Source organism: Bombina bombina, chromosome 5, assembly GCF_027579735.1.
Source record: "Bombina bombina isolate aBomBom1 chromosome 5, aBomBom1.pri, whole genome shotgun sequence".
Classification (NCBI taxonomy): Eukaryota; Metazoa; Chordata; class Amphibia; order Anura; family Bombinatoridae; genus Bombina; species Bombina bombina.
In genome coordinates this window covers 107,782,871-107,807,842 of record NC_069503.1, presented here as the reverse complement: position 1 = coordinate 107,807,842, position 24,972 = coordinate 107,782,871, and the positions used below count along the sequence as shown (strand labels likewise).

The following is a 24,972-nucleotide window of genomic DNA, read 5'->3' as shown; positions in this document are numbered from 1 at the left end:
GGACTTAAATTATGCCTATATTTGGCTTTTTTTGTTAATTTTTCAAAATCCTTTAGTACCATCGATTGAAAAATACTAATGTGTGAATTTTTCACACGGGGAGGATTAAAATTAGATTTGGGCTTAAAGTCTGTTTGGATGTATTTATCATTCAGTTGTTGCAATAGTGTGTCTGGTTCAAATGTAATGATACCATCTTTTAAATGTTTATCCATGGAGTTCAAAACAATGGGTATACAGTCAGTATTTTTCAGACGTTTCTCTGCGAAGTATTTCTGTAGTGAAAGTTTCCTAGTGAAACTGTTTGTATCCACAAACAATTGAAACATATTAGGGCCATTAGTGGGGCTAAAGGATAGACCTCTACCCAATACTCTGATTTCATCGTCAGATAATATGTGGTCTGACAAATTAAATATTCCCTTTTTGTATTTTAATAGTTTTTCCTTTTTGGCAGTTGAGGATTTTCCTCTGTTTCCTCGTTTGTGTGGATTCTTTTTTGTCGAGGTGGCCGGGGGGACATGGACCAGTGTTCTACACGATGGTCTGGGCCCATCTCTAAAAAAGGAGTCCTATTCTGTTCATTAGTGTAAGAGGTAGTAGGATTTATGGGAGATTGAATATTATCAGAATTGAGAGGCTGAAATCTATTTGTTGATTCAAATGATCTATTCATAGGTCTAAAGTGATTTGATGTATCAGGGAGCCTAGGGTCATTGGTGGAAACCCTTTCTTGTATTGGAGGTGTTTCTTTATGTGTGTCAGCAGTAGTATTACATGGTCTACCAGTGTAGTTATGATCTCTAGATCTATGAGAAGAGTGTCCCATGTTATCATTAGGTCTATAATAAAAACCATCATTCTGTTTATGTGTTTTGTTATATTGATTTGATTTATCCCAAGATTTATCTGAATTGGAGTTATTTTGTTGGTGATGTTGGTGTTTAAAAACACCAACATAAAAACAATAAATAAAAAACAAAAAATTGATACCCAGAGGTTTGAGAGTTTTTAAAAACTGCTCTTTCAAAGATAACAACGTTATTCTTAAAGAATGGGAAGATGCCCTCAGTGTTTGTGCTAATACTTTTATAGACATATTGATTAAACATAGAAAACAAATGTATAATGAAGTCGGTATAGAAATAGATAAATTTAGAATTTAGAATTTAGAAAAATTTGTTAACCACACTGAATTTGAGGGTTTAAGAAAATCAGCATACGACCGAGCTGATGAGTACCAGAGTGAAATAGTTAAGAGGAAAAACAAAAAATTATTAAGAGATGAGGGCGACTATGCCAAAGGGGAAATATACACCTATAATCGGAATAATGGGAGAAATTATAATAACTCCTACAATCCCCTTAAAAATACACCTAGCTTCACTCCTAGAAGACTTGATGTCAATACTAGATTGACCCAGAATCAAGGTGACAGACACCCAGATTCGTACATGAGTAGACAACACAAACACAGAGACTCAAGACAGAATATGGTAAGGGAAGATTTATATCACTATCCTGACAACCAATTTAAAAATTATGAACAACCTTACCCACAGGGAAGCTATAGACAACATCAGCCCCATAGTAATACCTACTCTTATCATGACAACTATCGCGAAAACAAACACCAACATCACCAACAAAATAACTCCTATTCAGATAAATCTTGGGATAAATCAAATCAATATAACAAAACACATAAACAGAATGATGGTTTTTATTATAGACCTAATGATAACATGGGACACTCTTCTCATAGATCTAGAGATCATAACTACACTGGTAGACCATGTAATACTACTGCTGACACACATAAAGAAACACCTCCAATACAAGAAAGGGTTTCCACCAATGACCCTAGGCTCCCTGATACATCAAATCACTTTAGACCTATGAATAGATCATTTGAATCAACAAATAGATTTCAGCCTCTCAATTCTGATAATATTCAATCTCCCATAAATCCTACTACCTCTTACACTAATGAACAGAATAGGACTCCTTTTTTAGAGATGGGCCCAGACCATCGTGTAGAACACTGGTCCATGTCCCCCCGGCCACCTCGACAAAAAAGAATCCACACAAACGAGGAAACAGAGGAAAATCCTCAACTGCCAAAAAGGAAAAACTATTAAAATACAAAAAGGGAATATTTAATTTGTCAGACCACATATTATCTGACGATGAAATCAGAGTATTGGGTAGAGGTCTATCCTTTAGCCCCACTAATGGCCCTAATATGTTTCAATTGTTTGTGGATACAAACAGTTTCACTAGGAAACTTTCACTACAGAAATACTTCGCAGAGAAACGTCTGAAAAATACTGACTGTATACCCATTGTTTTGAACTCCATGGATAAACATTTAAAAGATGGTATCATTACATTTGAACCAGACACACTATTGCAACAACTGAATGATAAATACATCCAAACAGACTTTAAGCCCAAATCTAATTTTAATCCTCCCCGTGTGAAAAATTCACACATTAGTATTTTTCAATCGATGGTACTAAAGGATTTTGAAAAATTAACAAAAAAAGCCAAATATAGGCATAATTTAAGTCCTGGCGAACGTCAAGCCCTCGAATCACTCAGTGCGAATAAGAACATTGTAATACGCCAGGCGGACAAAGGAGGGGGCATTGTTCTTCAAAACAGGTCGGATTATATTCTAGAGGCCGACAGGATTTTAAAAGATGATAGCTATTATAAATTACTAGCCAAAGACCCTACCCCCATCTATCAGAAACAACTTTATTCACTACTCAAAGAAGGATTTGATGAGGGCATTATATCCAAAAAAGAAAAGGAATATCTCTATCCTAAAAACCCTAATGTGGCATTTTACTATCATTTGCCTAAGATTCACAAAAATATATCCCTTCCCCCTGGTCGTCCGATTGTGGCAGGCATTGACAGCCTGACTGACCATCTTTCAGCTTATATAGATTCTTTCTTACAGAAACACGTAATCAATCTACCCTCTTTCATTAGGGATTCCACAGATCTCCTTAACAAATTAAATAGGTTGGACATCAAAAAAACTGATGATGAACTGTGGTGGATTACCAGCGATGTGAGCTCGCTCTATTCTAATATTCCACACGACAAAGGATTGTCGGTTATTCAATCCTACTTGGCAACCGATATTTATATGCCATTGAGACAACAGCAATTCATCAGTGAAAACAGAATTTATGTTTACCTGATAAATTACTTTCTCCAACGGTGTGTCCGGTCCACGGCGTCATCCTTACTTGTGGGATATTCTCTTCCCCAACAGGAAATGGCAAAGAGCCCAGCAAAGCTGGTCACATGATCCCTCCTAGGCTCCGCCTACCCCAGTCATTCGACCGACGTTAAGGAGGAATATTTGCATAGGAGAAACCATATGTTACCGTGGTGACTGTAGTTAAAGAAAATAAATTATCAGACCTGATTAAAAAAACCAGGGCGGGCCGTGGACCGGACACACCGTTGGAGAAAGTAATTTATCAGGTAAACATAAATTCTGTTTTCTCCAACATAGGTGTGTCCGGTCCACGGCGTCATCCTTACTTGTGGGAACCAATACCAAAGCTTTAGGACACGGATGAAGGGAGGGAGCAAATCAGGTCACCTAAATGGAAGGCACCACGGCTTGCAAAACCTTTCTCCCAAAAATAGCCTCAGAAGAAGCAAAAGTATCAAATTTGTAAAATTTAGAAAAAGTGTGCAGTGAAGACCAAGTCGCTGCCTTACATATCTGATCAACAGAAGCCTCGTTCTTGAAGGCCCATGTGGAAGCCACAGCCCTAGTGGAGTGAGCTGTGATTCTTTCAGGAGGCTGCCGTCCGGCAGTCTCATAAGCCAATCGGATAATGCTTTTAATCCAGAAGGAGAGAGAGGTAGAAGTTGCTTTTTGACCTCTCCGTTTACCAGAATAAACAACAAACAAAGACAAAGTTTGTCTGAAATCCTTAGTAGCTGCTAAGTAAAATTTGAGAGCACGAACTACATCCAAGTTGTGCAACAAACGTTCCTTCTTTGAAACTGGATTAGGACACAAAGAAGGCACAACTATCTCCTGGTTAATGTTTTTGTTAGAAACAACTTTTGGAAGAAAACCAGGTTTAGTACGCAAAACCACCTTATCTGCATGGAACACCAGATAAGGAGAAGAACACTGCAGAGCAGATAATTCTGAAACTCTTCTAGCAGAAGAAATTGCAACCAAAAACAAAACTTTCCAAGATAATAACTTAATATCAACGGAATGTAAGGGTTCAAACGGAACCCCCTGAAGAACTGAAAGAACTAGGTTGAGACTCCAAGGAGGAGTCAAAATTTTGTAAACAGGCTTGATTCTAACCAGAGCCTGAACAAAGGCTAGAACATCTGGCACAGCTGCCAGCTTTTTGTGAAGTAACACAGACAAGGCAGAAATCTGTCCCATCAAGGAACTTGCAGATAATCCTTTTTCCAATCCTTCTCGAAGGAAGGATAGACTCTTAGGAATCTTAACCTTGTCCCAAGGGAATCCTGCAGATTCACACCAACAGATATACCAAATTATGTGGTAATTTTTCTGGTTACAGGCTTTCAGGCCTGAACAAGAGTATTAATAACAGAATCTGAGAACCCTCGCTTTGATAAGATCAAGCGTTCAATCTCCAAGCAGTCAGCTGGAGTGGGTCGAACGGACCTAGAACAAGAAGGTCTCTCAAAGGTAGCTTCCATGGTGGACATATTCACCAGATCTGCATACCAAGTCCTGCGTGGCCACGCAGGAGCTATCAAAATCACCGACGCCCTCTCCTGATTGATCCTGGCTACCAGCCTGGGGATGAGAGGAAACGGCGGGAACACATAAGCTAGTTTGAAGGTCCAAGGTGCTACTAGTGCATCCACTAGAGCCGCCTTGGGATCCCTGGATCTGTACCCGTAGTAAGGAACTCTGAAGTTCTGACGAGAGGCCATCAGATCCATGTCTGGAATGCCCCACGGTTGAGTGACTTGGGCAAAGATTTCCGGATGGAGTTCCCACTCCCCCGGATGCAATGTCTGACGACTCAGAAAATCCGCTTCCCAATTTTCCACTCCTGGGATGTGGATAGCAGACAGGTGGCAGGAGTGAGACTCCGCCCATAGAATGATTTTGGTCACTTCTTCCATCGCTAGGGAACTCCTTGTTCCCCCCTGATGGTTGATGTATGAACTTGGCCCTCGCTAGCTGAGGCCAAGCTTTGAGAGCATTGAATATCGCTCTCAGTTCCAGAATATTTATCGGTAGAAGAGGTTCTACCCGAGACCAAAGACCCTGAGCTTTCAGGGATCCCCAGACCGCGCCCCAGCCCATCAGACTGGCGTCGGTCGTGACAATGACCCACTCTGGTCTGCGGAAGGTCATCCCTTGTGACAGGTTGTCCAGGGACAGCCACCAACGGAATGAGTCTCTGGTCCTCTGATTTACTTGTATCTTCGGAGACAAGTCTGAATAGTCCCCATTCCACTGACTGAGCATGAACAGTTGTAATGGTCTTAGATGAATGCGCACAAAAGGAACTATGTCCATTGCCGCTACCATCAAACCTATCACTTCCATGCACTGCGCTATGGAAGGAAGAGGAACGGAATGAAGTATCCGACAAGAGTCTAGAAGTTTTGTTTTTCTGGCTTCTGTCAGAAAAAACCTCATTTCTAAGGAGTCTATTATAGTTCCCAAGAAGGGAACCCTCGTTGACGGAGATAGAGAACTCTTTTCCACGTTCACTTTCCATCCGTGAGATCTGAGAAAGGCCAGGACAATGTCCGTGTGAGCCTTTACTTGAGGAAGGGACGACGCTCGAATCAGAATGTCGTCCAAGTAAGGTACTACAGCAATGCCCCTTGGTCTTAGCACCGCCAGAAGGGACCCTAGTACCTATGAGAAAATCCTAGGAGCAGTGGCTAATCCGAAAGAAAATGCCACGAACTGGAAATGCTTGTCCAGGAATGCAAACCTTAGGAACCGATGATGTTCCTTGTGGATAGGAATATGTAGATACGCATCCTTGAAATCCACCTTGGTCATGAATTGACCTTCCTGGATGGAAGGAAGAAGTGTTCGAATGGTTTCCATCTTGAACGATGGAACCTTGAGAAACTTGTTCAAGATCTTGAGATCTAAGATTGGTCTGAACGTTCCCTCTTTTTTGGGAACTATGAACAGATTGGAGTAGAACCCCATCCCTTGTTCTCCTAATGGAACAGGATGAATCACTCCCATTTTTAGCAGGTCTTCTACCCAATGTAAGAATGCCTGTCTTCTTATGTGGTCTGAAGACAACTGAGACCTGTGGAACCTCCCCCTTGGAGGAAGCCCCTTGAACTCCAGAGAATAACCTTGGGAGACTATTTCTAGCGCCCAAGGATCCAGAACATCTCTTTCCCAAGCCTGAGCGAAGAGAGAGAGTCTGCCCCCCACCAGATCCGGTCCCGGATCGGGGGCCCGCATTTCATGCTGTCTTGGTAGCAGTGGCAGGTTTCCTGGCCTGCTTTCCTTTGCTCCAGCCTTGCATAGGTCTCCAGGCTGGATTGGCTTGAGAAGTATTACCTTCCTGCTTAGAGGACGTAGCCCTTGGGGCTGATCCGTTTCTGCGAAAGGGACGAAACTTAGGTTTATTTTTGGTCTTGAAAAGACCTATCCTGAGGAAGGGCGTGGCCCTTGCCCCCAGTGATATCAGAGATAATCTCTTTCAAGTCAGGGCCAAAGAGTGTTTTCCCCTTGAAAGGAATGTCAAGCAATTTGTTCTTGGAAGACGCATCCGCTGCCCAAGATTTTAACCAAAGCGCTCTGCGCCACAATAGCAAACCCAGAATTTTTTCGCCGCTAACCTAGCCAATTGCAAGGTGGCGTCTAGGGTGAAAGAATTAGCCAATTTAAGAGCACGAATTCTGTCCATAATCTCCTCATAAGAAGAAGAATTACTAATAATCGCCTTTCCTAGCTCATCAAACTAGAAACACGCGGCTGCAGTGACAGGGACAATGCATGCAATTGGTTGTAGAAGGGAACCTTGCTGAACAAACATCTTTAGCAGACCTTCTAATTTTTTATCCATAGGATCTTGGAAAGCACAACTATCTTCTATGGGTATAGTGGCGCGCTTGTGTAGAGTAGAAACCGCCCCCTCGACCTTGGGGACTGTCTGCCATCAGTCCTTTCTGGGGTCGACTATAGGAAAACAATTTTATAAATATGGGGGGAGGTACTAAAGGTATACCGGGCCTGTCCCATTCTTTACTAACAATGTACGCCACCCGCTTGGATATAGGAAAAGCTTCGGGGGGCCCCGGGGCCTCTAAGAACTTTTCCATTTTACATAGTGGTTCTGGAATGACCAGATAATCACAATCATCCAAATTGGATAACACCTCCTTAAGCAGAGCGCGGAGATGTTCCAACTTAAATTTAAAAGTAATCACATCAGGTTCAGCTTGTTGAGAAATGTTTCCTGAATCTGAAATTTCTCCCTCAGACAAAACCTCCCTGGCCCCCTCAGACTGGTGTAGGGGCCCTTCAGAAACCATATCATCAGCGTTCTCATGCTCTACAGAATTTTCTAAAACAGAGCAGTCGCGCTTTCGCTGATAAGTGGGCATATTGGCTAAAATGTTTTTGATAGAATTATCCATTACAGCCGTTAAATGTTGCATAGTAAGGAGTATTGGCGCACTAGATGTACTAGGGGCCTCCTGTATGGGCAAGACTGGTGTAGACGAAGGAGGGGATGATGCAGTACCATGCTTACTCCCCTCACTTGAGGAATCATCTTGGGCATCATTTTTACTAAATTTTTTTTTTTTTTTTTTTTTTATGACATAAAATACATATAGTTAAATGAGAAGGAACCTTGGTTTCCCCACAGTCAGAACACAATCTATCTGGTAGTTCAGACATGTTAAACAGGCATAAACTTGATAACAAAGCACAAAAAACGTTTTAAAATAAAACCGTTACTGTCACTTTAAATTTTAAACTAAACACACTTTATTATTGCAATTGCGAAAAAGTATGAAGGAATTGTTCAAAATTCACCAAAATTTCACCACAGTGTCTTAAAGCCTTAAAAGTATTGCACACCAAATTTGGAAGCTTTAACCCTTAAAATAACGGAACCGGAGCCGTTTTTATATTTAACCCCTTTACAGTCCCTGGAATCTGCTTTGCTGAGACCCAACCAAGCCCAAAGGGGAATACGATACCAAATGATGCCTTCAGAAAGACTTTTCTATGTATCAGAGCTCCACACACATGCAGCTGCATGCCATGCTGTCCTCAAAAACAAGTGCGCCATACCGGCGCGAAAATGAGGCTCTGACTATGATTAGGGAAAGCCCCTAAAGAATAAGGTGTCTAAAACAGTGCCTGCCGATATAATCATATCAAAATACCCAGAATAAATGATTCCTCAAGGCTAAATATGAGTTAATAATGAATCGATTTAGCCCAGAAAAAGTCTACAGTCTTAATAAGCCCTTGTGAAGCCCTTATTTACTATCTTAATAAACATGGCTTACCGGATCCCATAGGGAAAATGACAGCTTCCAGCATTACATCGTCTTGTTAGAATGTGTCATACCTCAAGCAGTAAGAGACTGCACACTGTTCCCCCAACTGAAGTTAATTGCTCTCAACAGTCCTGTGTGGAACAGCCATGGATTTTAGTTACGGTGCTAAAATCATTTTCCTCATACAAACAGAAATCTTCATCTCTTTTCTGTTTCTGAGTAAATAGTACATACCAGCACTATTTTAAAATAACAAACTCTTGATTGAATAATAAAAACTACAGTTAAACACTAAAAAACTCTAAGCCATCTCCGTGGAGATGTTGCCTGTACAACGGCAAAGAGAATGACTGGGGTAGGCGGAGCCTAGGAGGGATCATGTGACCAGCTTTGCTGGGCTCTTTGCCATTTCCTGTTGGGGAAGAGAATATCCCACAAGTAAGGATGACGCCGTGGACCGGACACACCTATGTTGGAGAAATAATCTATTTTATATTACATCATAATTATTTTCTTTATCAGGGATCTTACTACCTCCAGGTAAAAGGTACGGCCATGGGCACCAGATTCGCACCCAGTTTTGCCAATTTATATATGGGCAAATTTGAGGAGACCCACATTTATGGGTCTACTATGGGTGCGGGTCTGGTGTTCTATGGCCGGTATATAGATGACCTTCTGATTCTGTTTAGGGGCACTGTAGAGGAGGCCACCACCTTTACCTCCTCACTTAACATCAACGAATTTGATCTGGAATTCACCTCCAATATTCAATCCAATACTATTGAATTTTTGGACTTATCTCTATCCTTTTCTACGAGTGGGACAATTATATCTGAAACTTTTTTCAAAAAAGTTGATTGTAATAGTTTCTTAAATTTCAACAGTAACCACTATATTAGCTGGAAGAAAAATGTGCCCTACGGACAGTTTAGGCGAATAAGACGCAATTGTAGTACTATCGAAAGTTATAAGAAACAATCTCTAGTTTTGAAGGATAGATTTTTGGAAAAGGGATATCCTTTGGACTTGATCCAAAAAGGATATTTTAGAGCCTTACAGGATGACAGGAACACTTATTTAACATCTGATAAGACCCAAAAAAAGACTAAAAAAGAACAAACAATTGAAAATTATAATAAAACACCATTATTCATCACTGGATTTAATAGTAACTATCGTGAGATCCAAAAAATCGTATTAAAACATTGGCCCATTATTAGCGATGACCCACACCTCAAAAAACTAATTCCATCTAAACCAAGGATTGTATATAGAAGAGCGCCGACTCTTAAGAACAGACTGGCCCCTAGCAAAATTGTAAGGGATAGGGTCATTTGTTCTGACCATAGACCATGCCAAAAAAGGACCTTTCTGGGCAATTTTGTTCCCCCAACTGGAGTGTACAGATGTTTGAAGAGTAAATGCAATATGTGCAGAGTCATAAAAAGAGGTACCAATACTTTCTCCTCTAATCAAACAGGAGAAGAGTTTAAAATCAGTAAGAGGTTATCCTGTGAGTCGACCTATGTGATCTATTTAGTGAACTGTTCATGTGGAGCCCAATATGTAGGACGCACTAGTCGTGCTATAAAGAAACGTTGGAGTGAACACACTTACAACATTAAGAGGAATTACCTCAAACATAGTCTGTCAAGGCATTGTGCCTTTGCACATAAAGGAAGCACAAAAACGCTGTCAATACTACCCATTGAGCAAATATCTCGAAACAGTAACAATGCCTTTCTTAATTTGCGTCGTAGGGAGACCTACTGGATACATAAACTTCACACCCTGGTACCAGACGGTCTCAATGAATGTGTGGATTTAGCCGCTTTTGACATCTGATTGGCTATACTCATCTAATTTCTGCTTTCCTCTTCAGCACTCAATATTTGGTTCAATGAGTGATTTGAGGGCTCTTAGGTTAAGTACACAGATATATTATCTTACCACGTTCTGTCACCACGTAAATAGGGTTATATATCTATACCTCTATCTCAATGATGTAAATTATATATCCATATCTCTATCTAAATGATGCAAGTCTTTATATATTTTTACTCATTTCTCCATACATCACACTTACCCTCCTACCTTCACATACACCTTTATAAAATACACACAAAGGATATGATAGGCCTTTGACACTAATGGTGCTTCTAGTAGTATACCATCAATTGGATTTGGTATATAACACATTAACACAATCCTCTATTGTATATATTTATATATACTTTTATTATAATAAGTATATTATGTATCTTATTATTAGTCACATATACACACAGTCACGTACACACTTATAAATCACCTAGAATTCATCTACACATAATTAGGGTGTAAATATGTGGATTATACTACATATAAATATATGTCGCACTAACAGTCACAATATACATTTTATGGGGTATTAATTTAGCTAATAACGGGTTTCTGTCATTAGTCATACTTGTGTATCCCACAGATCACTACAATGTTGCACTTGTGTATTTAGTTTGATGATAATGTAATTTATATATTCCCATATAAATAGACACGCGCAAACAATGAAGTCCTTATTGAGAGATGTTACTATTATGACTGGGCTGATGTTAATATAGTGTACATTTAACAACACATAAGACACTTAGGATAGACAGATTATATACATTTATCACTATCAATCTGTACATTTGACACATTACATTAATTCACGGAAATTGGCTAGGTGACTACAATGATAGATTATCTTATGCCTTATGAATATCTATAGCCTTTGTTGATAATTAGTTCCGATAATACAACATAGATTAGTAGTTTATTAAATTGTCACCGTTTTAATCATCATCACACAGTTATCACTATTATACTTATGTTGAGGAAAAGGTAACTTCAGATCAAGAACATTGATAGTTGGTCTGTGACGAGGAAGATAATATCTACAACCGTAATGGGATATTGCCCTAACTCTATTTACAGGAAAGTTTGTTGATCTAAACAATATAGTGGCATATCCTAATAACTATCCCAGCACACCATGATATACTTTTAGTATCAGAACCTCTCTAAATAAACTAATTAGCATCAGAATATCGCTACGATACTTAGAGGATACACGCATGCGCATCTGTAAGACAGGGACTGAAGATGACATCACACGCATGCGCAGTAACGAGTAGAGAACGCCGTAGGAAATGCCAATATGAAAGTTTACTTTCTATCGACACATCGCCACACGATATAACAATATTAACCTCAAGTAAGGCAAGTATATATTAATACTAACCCCAAGTAAGCTAATGCATCTCTAATACTGCAGAGCCATTAATACGGGGAATTTGTACAACTATATCACGCATATGAGTTCACTTGTCAGTGGTGCCTAACAGGATTTTTTGATCCCTTGGATGGATAAACATATATGTGAATACATAGTGGGGGAATTAAACAAACAAACAAACACTATTGTTGATACACATTATCCATTACAATGTTATGATCTATAATGTGAGTTACACTTGTCATCCACTATAGCGAATGCTGATAGGGTAGTCTAAAAAGAAATTTCTTCATGCCACCCCCCTAACAGGTGTGTCCAATTAAAAGCTGATACATATGTTGGCTATAAGTAGCAAGTGTTTTAGTTATATGTTGTAAGCCTGATGAAACAGCCTGTGTGCTGAGAAACGCGTCGCTTGTTTTTATTTGTTTTTATATAGTAAATATTACTTTTTTATAAAAACACTTGCTCTTGTGCATTATTTGGACCAAACCTTGGCCTTCATTGGGACCTTTGCTGTTTGCTTCCTGTGGGAACCCTGTCATAGTCTGTTGGGTGACTGTATTGATCCCATCCTGCCTGATTTGCATCATTGGAGATGCTCTACCAATTGTGAGTATATTACTTAAATATAGTAATATATCTTGGGACCAAACTGTACTAGGCCATATAGGCACCCCTGTGTCTCTTTATATTTCCACTACAGATTAATCCTATCTACCCTAGAGGTCGGTCTGCTGGGTGACTGTGATTGATCCCAGACTGCTCCTATTGCACTAACTGAAGTGCTTTTCAAATTGTGAGTTTATACTAGCACGATTAGACCATAATCATTGTGTTAAACAAACAATATTGGGCCATTTGGCGCATCTGTCTCTTTCTTTATTGTATAATATCAAGTTACAGAACATGACATACATATTACATACCCAGTATACATGTAGGTTATAGTAGCCATTTAAATTAAAGTGATTATGATCACGTATGTACCGGTTACTGATATTGGGCTAAATTATAAATGGAGCGCAAAATATCACTTTAGTTTAAGCAATATTTGAGCTCCTATTTGTAATACCAGTGCATTCAAATGTGTGCTGGTATTACAGGGGAGGTGCAATGTGAACACGACCTCACATGTGCATTGCACAGAAGCATTGCAATCACGAGAGCGTGCTTTCATAAGCTCCAATGGGAGCCTCGTTCTCATGCCGTGATACACAGCATGAGAACTAGCGCAGCGCAGGGGGTAAGTTGTGCAGCGATGGCAGCAAATATAAATATATATGTATATGCTTCTATACATACATATTTGTTAATATGTGTATATACACATATTAACCATAAATATATATGTATATAAGCATATAAATGTATATTTACAGGGAACACACAGTTCCCATAGACCACAATATAAAGACACTTTTCAGTGCTGTCTTTTCTAAAAACACTTTAGCACCCAAAAACTGCTAAGTGCCGGCGGGGGGGGGACACAACACTTACATATAGGGGCATTTATAAAATTAACCAGAGATATGATCACAAGCTTGCGGTAGCAATAATCATCCACTTGTAATGACCGATTATTTATTGCTCACCCACAAACAGACAAATTAGCACTCCACTTGTAATCTAGCCCATTGTGTCTCATGAAATAAAATCAGTTTCCCATCAGTAATTCTTCTGGTATATAACATGTACAATGCTAAGCATCTATTGCTATAAGAAAAGGTTTATCCACATGATGTGCAACATTAACTATATCTCCTAGAAATATATTATTAAAATATACAAAACCAAAATAAAAAAAATTTCACAAAAGGGAGGGCGCAAAATACATAAACCAATATTGTACCAAAAGTGTCCAAATTGTTAAATGTCTACTAGAATGGTCAGCAGCACTCTCCAAATATCAAAAAAAATCCATGTGCAGTCTTCTATAGAAAGAAACAAAAGAAGAGGTGTCTCATAGTGTAATATGTCCAATTCAAATTGAGATTAGGGTCAGGTATTATTGCCCAGATATTAGAGCCTCTTGGCTGGCTCCTTTCCAGGACTAGTAGCAACTTCCTTGCTACATTCAGCTGGGCTCCACTACTGTCAGGAGAGGTATGTACTAGAAAGTAACTCTGTTCTAACCCAAACAGGTGAGCCCTCACTGAAGGATAAATCTACAAGAGGAAGAGGGTGAGACTCTACAACTCAAAAGCTGATTCCACTAGTTTGCACATAACCCACCGTAGGACAGTGTGGTGCAGTTATCCTAGTGACAGAGTAACGCGTTTCTCAGCTGACATCCCGTTTTGCCAATCTGTATAAACAATATAAAACCCGCTCTCTATTTAAAATCCCAAGCACCAATCACATTTACTTGAAATTATGGCCCTTGAGGCGGGAAACGTGTCAGCTGTTTGTCTACTTGCTGTGCCCCTGTGAAACGTTTATGGATACTGTAATAAAGTGTATGTTTTAAATGTAATATCCTCTCCTGATTCCATTAACTCTGGAGTGTCAACATTGTTGCTATTTTTAGACTATTTACTTTTCTAGTGGCAGAGTGGAGAGCCCCAGCTGCTCCAGCATCAGGGTCTTTGCCAACATCACAGGAACTGGAACAGGAGTAAGGCTACACACTGTGAGTGTAAGTGCTGCGCAGCAGCCAGAATGTACTACTGCAGTTGGATTAGCGGTGAGTAGTTACAGAACACTTTTCTAAATCTTGGCTTTAAAGACTACACGGGTAAGCCTCATTTCTGTTTATACTGACTGTTTGGGATCTACTATATTTTTAACATCCTCACACTAGCCGCAACATGTGGGACTCAGAGTGAGTCGTTGGTGTGGTGGTTATTGTTTAAAAAGCCTGACTGTATGCAAGGGGACTGTGAATCTTTGAAGTGTCTGTTTTATATTGTTAATACAGACTGATATAATGGAGTGGTAAGCCAAGAAATGCGTTGCTGTGCAAGTTTTTAATAAATGTTTTAACTTTTGACCACTCACTGTTCTACCCGGCTACCACTAGGATAGCCGCACCACATTGTGCTGTGGCGGGTTATGTGCACACTAGTGGAATTAGGTTTTGAGTTGTAGAGTCACACCCTCTTCCTCTTGTGGATTTATCCTTCAGTGAGGGCTCAGCAGTGTGGATTAGAACGGAGTTACTTTCCAATACATAACTCTCCTGATGGTTGTGGAGCCCAGCTGAATGTAGCAAGGACATCGCTACTAGTCATAGAAAGGAGCCAGCCAAGAGGCTCTGAGATCCTGACACACTTGACTAGCACATTAGTGCTTTACCAAAAGTGAGTGCAAAAATACCAAACCCTAATCACAATTTGAATTGGACATATTACACTATAAGGCACCTCTTCTTTTCTTCTCTTTCTATATGAGACTACACATAAATTATTAAAGGCTGATCTTGTTTATATAATTTTCTAGCATTCTATTCATATAAAGACCCCTTTATTCTGTAAATGTAATAATTTTCTCTCCTATGTAAACAAAACATACAACTCCTAACACTGGCATATTAATAAATAACACTGGGGTGCTTTGGTGTTTAATGGTTGTGTAAACTGGTCAGTATGAGGACAGATTTGTATATTGCTGTGTGGTGTTTAGATTCTATCACACTGATATGAGAGAAACTCCGGTGCACATGTTTAGAGGAACAAAGGACAGCAGGAGAGCACTTTCAATATCGAGATTTTGTAACTGGGATTTAGAAAGTATTATTTACAATGCCATCCTTTTAGAGACCTCTTTATGATATTTTTAAAAAGGTTTCCACACAGTGCGTACAAAGTTTATTTTGTAAATAAATATTTTATGTTTTGTGATACCTGACTGGTACGGGATACCTTTTTCTACTTTATAAATATGTGAAAAGTTTTTCTCCTGTGTGAACCCTTTCATCAGTTTTCAGATGACCTATGTGCAAAACTTTTTCCACACTCTTTACTTGTGAAAGGCTTTTCTCTTGTGTGACTGACTCCTTTCATGAATTTTCAGACTATTTATGTCTATAACTTTTTCGACACTCTGTACATGTGAAAAGGTTTTTCCCCTGTGTGACTCCTTTCATGAATTTTCAGACTACTCGTATGTATAAACCTTTATCTACTCTCTTTACATGTTAAAGGCTTTTCTCCTGTGTGAATCCTTTCATGAGCTTTCAGACTATTTATTTGTCTAAAACATTTTCCACATTCTGCACATGTGAAAGGCTTTTCTCCTGTGTGACTCCTTTCATGAGTTTTCAGATTACTCAAATGTGTAAACCTTTTTCCACACTCTTTACATGTGAAAGGCTTTTCTCCTGTGTGAATCCTTTCATGAGTTTTCAGACTATTTATTTGTCTAAAACATTTTCCACACTCTGCACATGTGAAAGGCTTTTCTCCTGTGTGAATCCTTTCATGAGTTTTCAGACTACTCAAATGTGTAAAACTTTTTCCACACTCTTTACATGTGAAAGGATTTTCTCCTGTGTGAATCCTTTCATGAGTTTTCAGACTATTTATTTGTTTAAAACATTTTCCACACTCTGTACACGTGAAAGGCTTTTCTCCTGTGTGACTCCTTTTATGACTATTCAGATGATCAACTCGTGTAAAACTTTTTCCACACTCTGTACATGTGAAAGGCTTTTCTCCTGTGTGACTTCTTTCATGCTTTTTTAGGCCACTCAAATGTGTAAAACTTTTTCCACACTCTGTACATGTGAAAGGCTTTTCACCTGTGTGAATCCTTTCATGAGTTTTCAGACTACTCATATGTCTGAAACTTCTTCTACACTCTGTACATGTGAAAGGCTTTTCACCTGTGTGAATCCTATCATGATATTTTAGATCACTCTTGATCCTAAATCCTTTTCCACACTTTGTACATGTGAATGGCTTTTCTCCTGTGTGAAGCCTTTCATGAGTTTTCAGATTACTCTTATGTGTAAAACTTTTTCCACATTTTGTACATGTGAAAGATTTCTCCCCTATGTGGGTCTTTTCATGAGATATGAGATTTGCCTTGGATCTGAAACATCTCTCACACTCATTACATGTGAAAGGTTTCTCCCCTGTGTGGGTCTTTTTGTGATACATAAGGCTTTGCTTAGATATGAAACATCTCCCACATTCTGTGCACATGTGAGGTTTAACAACTGTGTGAACTGTGTAGTGTTTAAGGAGATGCAAATTACATGTGAAGCTTTTCTCACATTCTGTACATTTGAATGGTTTCTTATTTGTATGAATCATTTGGTTAGACTTAAGACTTTTCCCTTCCTTAAAATGTTTGGAGTACTCTGTAAATGTGTGTGGTTTATCCTCTGGGATAATCATTTCACTAGATAAGTCAGAAATGTTGTCCTCTTGTTTGATGACTAAATTACTCTCTGTACATAATGATTGCTGCCCAGTTCCTGCCAATTCACCATCTTCTTTAAATATCTGCTGTGATTTCCCCAATGTTTGTGAATAGTCATTGGTGTCTAAGACTTTTGGAGTTTGCGGTATCATTCTGATGCTTCCTGTAGTGAAGGATGGATATGAACTATTGACGTGTTTGTCTACATAAAAAGAAAAGGAATAAAGAAAGTTTATTCTTTTTAATGGAATCCATCTTTTTCAAAAATCATATTTATTTATTTACACTCCATAGAATGGCTTCTGTTTTGTGTTAATTTTTAAATTGATTAACCTGTAAATCAAAAATTCAAGCAACGGAAGACAAATAATGCAAATATTTCTTCATCATAATAAAATAAAACCCGGTTTCCTGATTAAAACAAGTTAAAGGTCCCCATTAAAAAAATGTGCATGTGGATAATGTTCTCAGCCAAGGAACAAGTACATCTGTATTCTGGTCAAGAGAGGTGTCTTGTATATTTTAGATTACAATATTAATTATGACTATCTCGGCAGTAACCTCCAACAAAAAAATTACTATTGTCTCATAATCTCCCATATATTTGTATTTTTTTTTTAGTAGTTCTAATCAGGTGATCTCTTTAAACACAGCGAATTATATTTGTGGAGTAAAGAGGATTCAGTTTGGAAAAATATATACAGATTTATTAAACAATAAACAAGCGATATACAACTTAATTATACACAAAACAAACTCTCTGACACAAGACAAAATAAGATCTACTATTTTGCTTAGTTTTAACCCTGGGTACAAATCTAACAGTGAAGTCTATTACAAGGTAAAAAAAATGTACCAGCATGGACCAATTATGCAATGAGTTACTAACAGTTATTTAATACAATCTTAGCCAGTATTAACGTTAAAAATGTTTTGTTAACTTAATAATACAATGCAATCAGTCAGATTCAGAATGCATATCTAGAGGCAAAGAAACGCATATAAACCTCTAATGACTCGACAAGTCTCAACCTTAGGGAATATAAAACTACTAAAATAAAATATGCTTAAACACAAAACCAGGGTTTTTCTTACAATAAACTGAATTAAGTGAACACTATCTGTAACAAGACTTGCTCGTATTATTAGGTGAATTAGATTCCTAGACAAGATACATTAGACTATAGGGCTAAGTATATATAAAAATTGGGCCTATAATCATTGGATACAAATCTTAATAAGGACCTTAAAGGGACATGAAACCCAAACATTTTCTTTCATGATTCAGACAGAGAATACAATTTTAAACAACTTTCCAATTTACTTCTATTATTTAATTTGCTTCATTCTCTTGTTATTCTTTGCTAAAAGGTTTATCTATGAAAGCTCAGGAGCAGCAGAGAATTAAAGGTGCTGATTGGTTGCTGTATATACCGATTGTCATTGGCTCAACCATGTGTTCATTTAGAAACCTGTAGTGCATTGCTACTCCTTCAACAAATGATACCAAGAAAATAAAACAAATTAAATAATAGAAGTAAATTAGAAAGTTGTTTAAAATTGTATTCTCTGAATCATGAAATAATTTTTGGGTTTCATGTCCCTTTATAATTATAGTTAAACAGTTATTGCATTTAGACTTTTTATACTTCCCCAAATGTTTGCTCCTCCAAGCACTGGGTTATCAATACTCAAGCTCTGTATTTCCTCTGCATCTGATCCCACAAAATCTCTTAATCCACAAAAATAAATAGGCAAAAAGGTTCCAAGGATATCCAAAAATATGAGATGGGTACAACCAGGATTCAAAATTCTATTTCAGGGGAAAATTGGACAGCACTTCGCTCTCACTTTTATGCAACCCAGAGTTCCTTGTGAATGCTCAATGACCCAATTTATTCTGAACTATAACTCCACCCTAATCTCTAACAGCCATTTACAGATGTGTGAGGATCTTTACTGCTATGATTGGATGGATGCTAATTAACTTTTGGGGATGATTCATCCAATGTTAAGTATAGCGGGATGTACTTTTACTAATTTACCACAAAATGGGGATGGTGAGTTGTGCTATAAAAGTGAACCAATTCTTACATTCATTCTGCTTAGCACTCATTTTTCATATACCATACACATATATATATATATATATATATGTATATTCACATATACAGGTAGCCATCAGTTTACACCGGGGTTACGTTCCAGAAGGAATGGTTGTAAACCGAAACCCAGTTTACAATGTAAGTCAATTGGAAGTGAGGGAGTTAGGTTCCAGGCCCCTCTCCAAATTGTCATAAGTAACACCTAATACATTATTTTTAAAGCTTTGAAATGAAGACTTTAAATGCTAAACAGCATTATAAACAGTATCAAATAATCACACAACATATAATTAAATTAAGTTAAATGAACAAAATAATTTGCTAAAACAGTATTATAACCTAATAAAATAATCACACAACACAGAAAATATAATCAAACTAAGTTTAATGAACAAAAACTTTTTTTACTTGCATTTTTCTGCAAACAGTTCTCTGCATTGTTAGCATGTTAGATAATATTGGGTCTGCACCTATTCTATGCTTTTCAATCTGGACTATTTAAGCAGTTAGGCACCCTCGCCTCAAGCAGCTTGGCAGGAAGATAATAGGGAAGTGCCTGCTAGATCGTGTTGCTCTATAGCTAAGGTCTGTTCTGTGTACATGGATTCATTTCAGTCTGTTAAGCTTGAATAACTTTGCTGCAACAAAAGTGGACAGCTCCACCTACTGGCTATTTTAATCAATGCACAGCTTTTCAATGCATTTCAATAGCAGTCACATGACTGAAAAAAAGGTTATTCTAAAACGGCACAAATTGAACCGGCATAAACCGAGGGCTACCTGTACATATACATATATACATGTCTTCTTACATGCATTTAATATTTTTTTGTTTAACTAAAATGTTACCAGTTTAAAATTAAATCCATAGAACTTAGACAGACACATAGTTATACATAAGGCATATATATATATATATATATATATATATATATATATATATATATATAAAAACATAATTTATGCTTACCTGATAAATTTATTTCTCTTGTAGTGTGTTCAGTCCACGGGTCATCCATTACTTATGGGATATATTCTCCTTCCCAACAGGAAGTTGCAAGAGGATCACCCAAGCAGAGCTGCTATATAGCTCCTCCCCTCACATGTCATATCCAGTCATTCGACCGAAACAAGACGAGAAAGGAGAAACTATAAGGTGCAGTGGTGACTGGAGTTATAATTTTAAAATTTAGAACCTGCCTGAAAAAGACAGGGCGGGCCGTGGACTGAACACACTACAAGAGAAATAAATTTATCAGGTAAGCATAAATTATGTTTTCTCTTGTTAAGTGTGTTCAGTCCACGGGTCATCCATTACTTATGGGGTACCAATACCAAAGCTAAGTACACGGATGATGGGAGGGACAAGGCAGGAACATTAAACAGAAGGAACCACTGCCTGTAGAACCTTTCTCCCAAAACCAGCCTCCGAAGAAGCGAAAGTCTCAAATTTGTAAAATTTGGAAAAAGTATGAAGTGAAGACCACGTTGCAGCCTTGCAAATCTGTTCAACAGAGGCCTCATTCTTAAAGGCCCAGGTGGAAGCCACAGCTCTAGTGGAATGAGCTGTAATTCTTTCAGGAGGCTGCTGTCCAGCAGTCTCATAGGCTAAACGTATTATGCTACGAAGCCAAAAAGAGAGAGAGGTGGCCGGAGCCTTTTGACCTCTCCTCTGTCCAGAGTAAACGACAAACAGATAAGAAGTTTGTCTAAAATCTTTAGTTGCCTGTAAGTAGAACTTCAGAGCACGGACCACGTCTAGATTATGCAAAAGACGTTCCTTCAAGGATTAGGACATAACGATGGAACAACAATCTCTTGATTGATATTCCTGTTAGAAACAACCTTAGGTAAAAACCCAGGTTTAGTACGCAGAACTACCTTATCTGAATGAAAGATCAGATAAGGAGAGTCACAATGTAAGGCAGATAACTCAGAGACTCTACGAGCCGAGGAAATAGCCATCAAAAACAAAACTTTCCAAGATAAAAGCTTAATATCAATGGAATGAAGGGGTTCAAACGGAACACCCTGAAGAACTTTAAGAACCAAGTTTAAGCTCCACGGAGGAGCAACAGCTTTAAACACAGGCTTAATTCTAGCCAAAGCCTGACAAAAGGCCTGGACGTCTGGATGCTCTGTCAGACGTTTGTGTAAAAGAATAGACAGAGCTGAAATCTGTCCCTTTAGCGAACTAGCGGATAAACCCTTTTCTAAACCCTCTTGTAGAAAAGCTAATATCCTAGGAATCCTAACCTTACTCCATGAGTAACTCTTGGATTCGCACCAATATAAATATTTACGCCATATCTTATGGTAAATTTTTCTTGTCACAGGTTTCCGAGCCTGTATTAATGTATCAATAACCGAATCCGAAAACCCACGCTTTGATAGAATCAAGCGTTCAATTTCCATGCAGTCAGCCTCAGAGAAACTAGGTTTGGATGGTTGAAAGGACCCTGAATTAGAAGGTCCTGCCTCAGAGGAAGAGACCATGGTGGACAGGATGACATGTCCACTAGGTCTGCATACCAGGTCCTGCGTGGCCACGCAGGCGCTATCAGAATTACCGATGCCCTCTCCTGTTTGATCCTGGCAATCAGACGAGGTAGCAACGGAAATGGTGGAAACACATAAGCTATGTTGAAAACCCAAGGGGCTGCCAATGCATCTACCAGCACCGCTCCCGGGTCCCTGGACCTGGATCCGTAACAAGGAAGCTTCGCGTTCTGGCGAGATGCCATGAGATCCTGATCCGGTTTGCCCCAACGACGAATCAGTTGAGCAAATACCTCCGGGTGAAGTTCCCACTCTCCCGGATGAAAAGTCTGGCGACTTAGGAAATCCGCCTCCCAGTTCTCTACGCCTGGGATGTGAATCGCTGACAGGTGGCAAGAGTGAGACTCTGCCCAGCGAATTATCTTCGAGACTTCCAACATCGCTAGGGAACTCCTGGTTCCCCCTTGATGATTGATGTAAGCCACAGTCGTGATATTGTCCGACTGAAATCTGATGAACCTCAGCTTTGCTAACTGAGGCCAAGCTAGAAGAGCATTGAATATTGCTCTTAATTCTAGAATGTTTATTGGGAGGAGTTTCTCCTCCTGAGTCCACGATCCCTGAGCCTTCAGGGAATTCCAGACTGCTCCCCAGCCTAGAAGGCTGGCATCCGTTGTTACAATCGTCCAATCTGGCCTGCGAAAGGTCATTCCTTTGGACAGATGAACCGGTGACAACCACCAGAGAAGCGAATCTCTGGTCTCCTGGTCCAGATTTAGCAAAGGGGACAGATCTGAGTAATCCCCGTTCCATTGACTAAGCATGCATAGTTGCAGCGGTCTGAGATGCAGGTGCGCAAATGGCACTATGTCCATCGCCGCGACCATTAAGCCGATTACCTCCATGCACTGAGCTACCGATGGGCTTGGAATGGAATGAAGGACACGGCAAGCATTGAGAATCTTTGATAACCTGGACTCCGTCAGGTAAATCTTCATCTCTACAGAATCTATAAGAGTCCCTAGAAAAGGAACCCTTGTCAGTGGTAACAGAGAACTCTTTTCCCCGTTCACTTTCCACCCATGCGACCTCAGAAATGCTAGAACTATCTCTGTATGAGACTTTGCATTCTGAAAACTTGACGCTTGTATCAGAATGTCGTCTAGGTACGGAGCCACCGCTATGCCTCGTGGTCTTAGTACCGCCAGAAGTGAGCCCAGAACCTTCGTAAAAATTCTCGGGGCCGTGGCTAACCCGAAGGGAAGAGCCACAAACTGATAATGCCTGTCTAGAAAGGCAAACCTCAGGTACCGATAATGATCTTTGTGAATCGGTATATGAAGGTAAGCATCCTTTAAGTCCACCGTGGTCATATATTGACCCTCTTGGATCATGGGTAGGATGGTTCGAATGGTTTCCATCTTGAACGATGGTACCCTTAGGAATTTGTTTAAGATCTTTAAGTCCAAGATTGGTCTGAAGGTTCCCTCTTTTTTGGGAACCACAAATAGATTTGAGTAAAATCCTTGTCCCTGTTACGATCGCGGAACTGAGTGGATCACCCCCATGATTAAGAGGTCTTGTACACATTGTAGAAATGCCTCTCTCTGTACTAGGTTTGTCGATAACCTCGAAAGATGGAACCTCCCTTGTGGAGGAGAGGATTTGAAATCCAGAAGGTATCCCTGAGATATAATCTTTAACGTCCAGGGATCCTGCACATCTCTTGCCCAAGCCTGGGCAAAGAGAGAAAGTCTGCCCCCCACTAAATCAGTCTCTGGATAGGGGGCCCTGACTTCATGCTGTCTTAGGGGCGGGAGTAGGCTTCCTGGCCTGCTTGCCCTTGTTCCATGACTGGTTGCCTTTCCAACCTTGTCTGTAACGAGCAGTAGTTCCTTCCTGTTTTGGAGCGGAGGAAGTCGATGCTGCTCCTGCCTTGAAGTTACGAAAGGCTAGAAAATTAGACTGTTTGGCCTTTGGTTTGGCCCTGTCCTGAGGAAGGGCGTGGCCCTTACCTCCCGTAATGTCAGCAATAATTTCCTTCAAGCCGGGCCCGAATAAGGTCTGCCCTTTGAAAGGAATGTTAAGTAGTTTAGACTTGGAAGTTACATCCGCTGACCAGGATTTAAGCCAGAGCGCTCTGCGCGCCTGTATGGCGAATCCGGAATTTTTAGCCGTAAGTTTGGTTAGATGTACTACGGCATCTGAAACAAACGCATTAGCTTGCTTAAGGGTTCTAACTTTGCTCAAGGCCTCATCCAACAGCTCTGTGCGAATCGCCTCTTCCAGAGACTCAAACCAGAATGCTGCTGCAGCCGTAACAGGCGCAATCCATGCAAGAGGCTGCAATATAAAACCCTGTTGAACAAACATTTTCTTAAGATAACCCTCTAATTTTTTATCCATTGGATCTGAGAAAGCACAGCTATCCTCCACCGGGATAGTGGTACGCTTGGCTAACGTAGAAACTGCTCCCTCCACCTTAGGGACCGTCTGCCATAAGTCTCGTGTGGTGGCGTCTATAGGGAACATTTTTCTAAATATCGGGGGAGGGGAAAAGGGCACACCGGGTCTATCCCACTCCTTACTTATAATTTCTGTAAGTCTTTTTGGTATAGGAAAAACGTCCGTACACACCGGTACCGCATAGTATCTATCCAACCTACACAATTTCTCTGGAATTGCCACCGTGTCGCAATCATTCAGAGCCGCTAATACCTCCCCTAGTAACACACGGAGGTTCTCAAGCTTAAATTTAAAATTTGAAATTTCTGAATCCGGTCTCCCCGGATCAGAACCGTCACCAACAGAATGAAGCTCACCGTCCTCATGATCTGCAAATTGTGACGCAGTATCAGACATGGCTCTCGTGTCATCAGAGCGCTCTGTCCTTAACCCAGAGCTATCGCGTTTGCCCTTTAATTCGGGCATATTATATAATACTTCTTTCATAACATTAGCCATATCATGTAAAGTGATTTGTAAGGGCCTAGATGTACTAGGTGTCTCAATCCTACGCATCTCCCGAGCGGGAGACGCAGGTACTGACACGTGAGGAGAGTTAGGCGGCATAACTTCCCCCTCGTTGTCTGGTGATAGCTTCTTTATCGGTACAGATTGACTTTTATTCAAAGCAATATCAATACAATTGGTACACATCGTTCTATTGGGCTCCACATTGGCTTTTGAACATGATGA

General features: G+C 39.6%; 2 protein-coding genes across 2 annotated transcripts in view; both read right to left on the bottom strand.

Annotated features, from left to right (window-relative positions):
• LOC128660020 (oocyte zinc finger protein XlCOF6-like) overlaps positions 1 to 24,972 on the bottom strand; it is a 286,538-nt gene that overhangs the window by 225,450 nt on the left and 36,116 nt on the right. The gene's annotated exons all lie outside the window — the stretch shown is intronic.
• LOC128661367 (uncharacterized) overlaps positions 15,181 to 24,972 on the bottom strand; it is a 145,430-nt gene continuing 135,638 nt past the window's right edge. Inside the window, exon 5 of the mRNA XM_053715631.1 lies at positions 15,181 to 17,367. Coding sequence (XP_053571606.1) covers positions 15,922 to 17,367 — 1,446 coding nt within the window. The 3' untranslated portion in view covers positions 15,181 to 15,921. The remainder of the gene's footprint in view (positions 17,368 to 24,972) is intronic.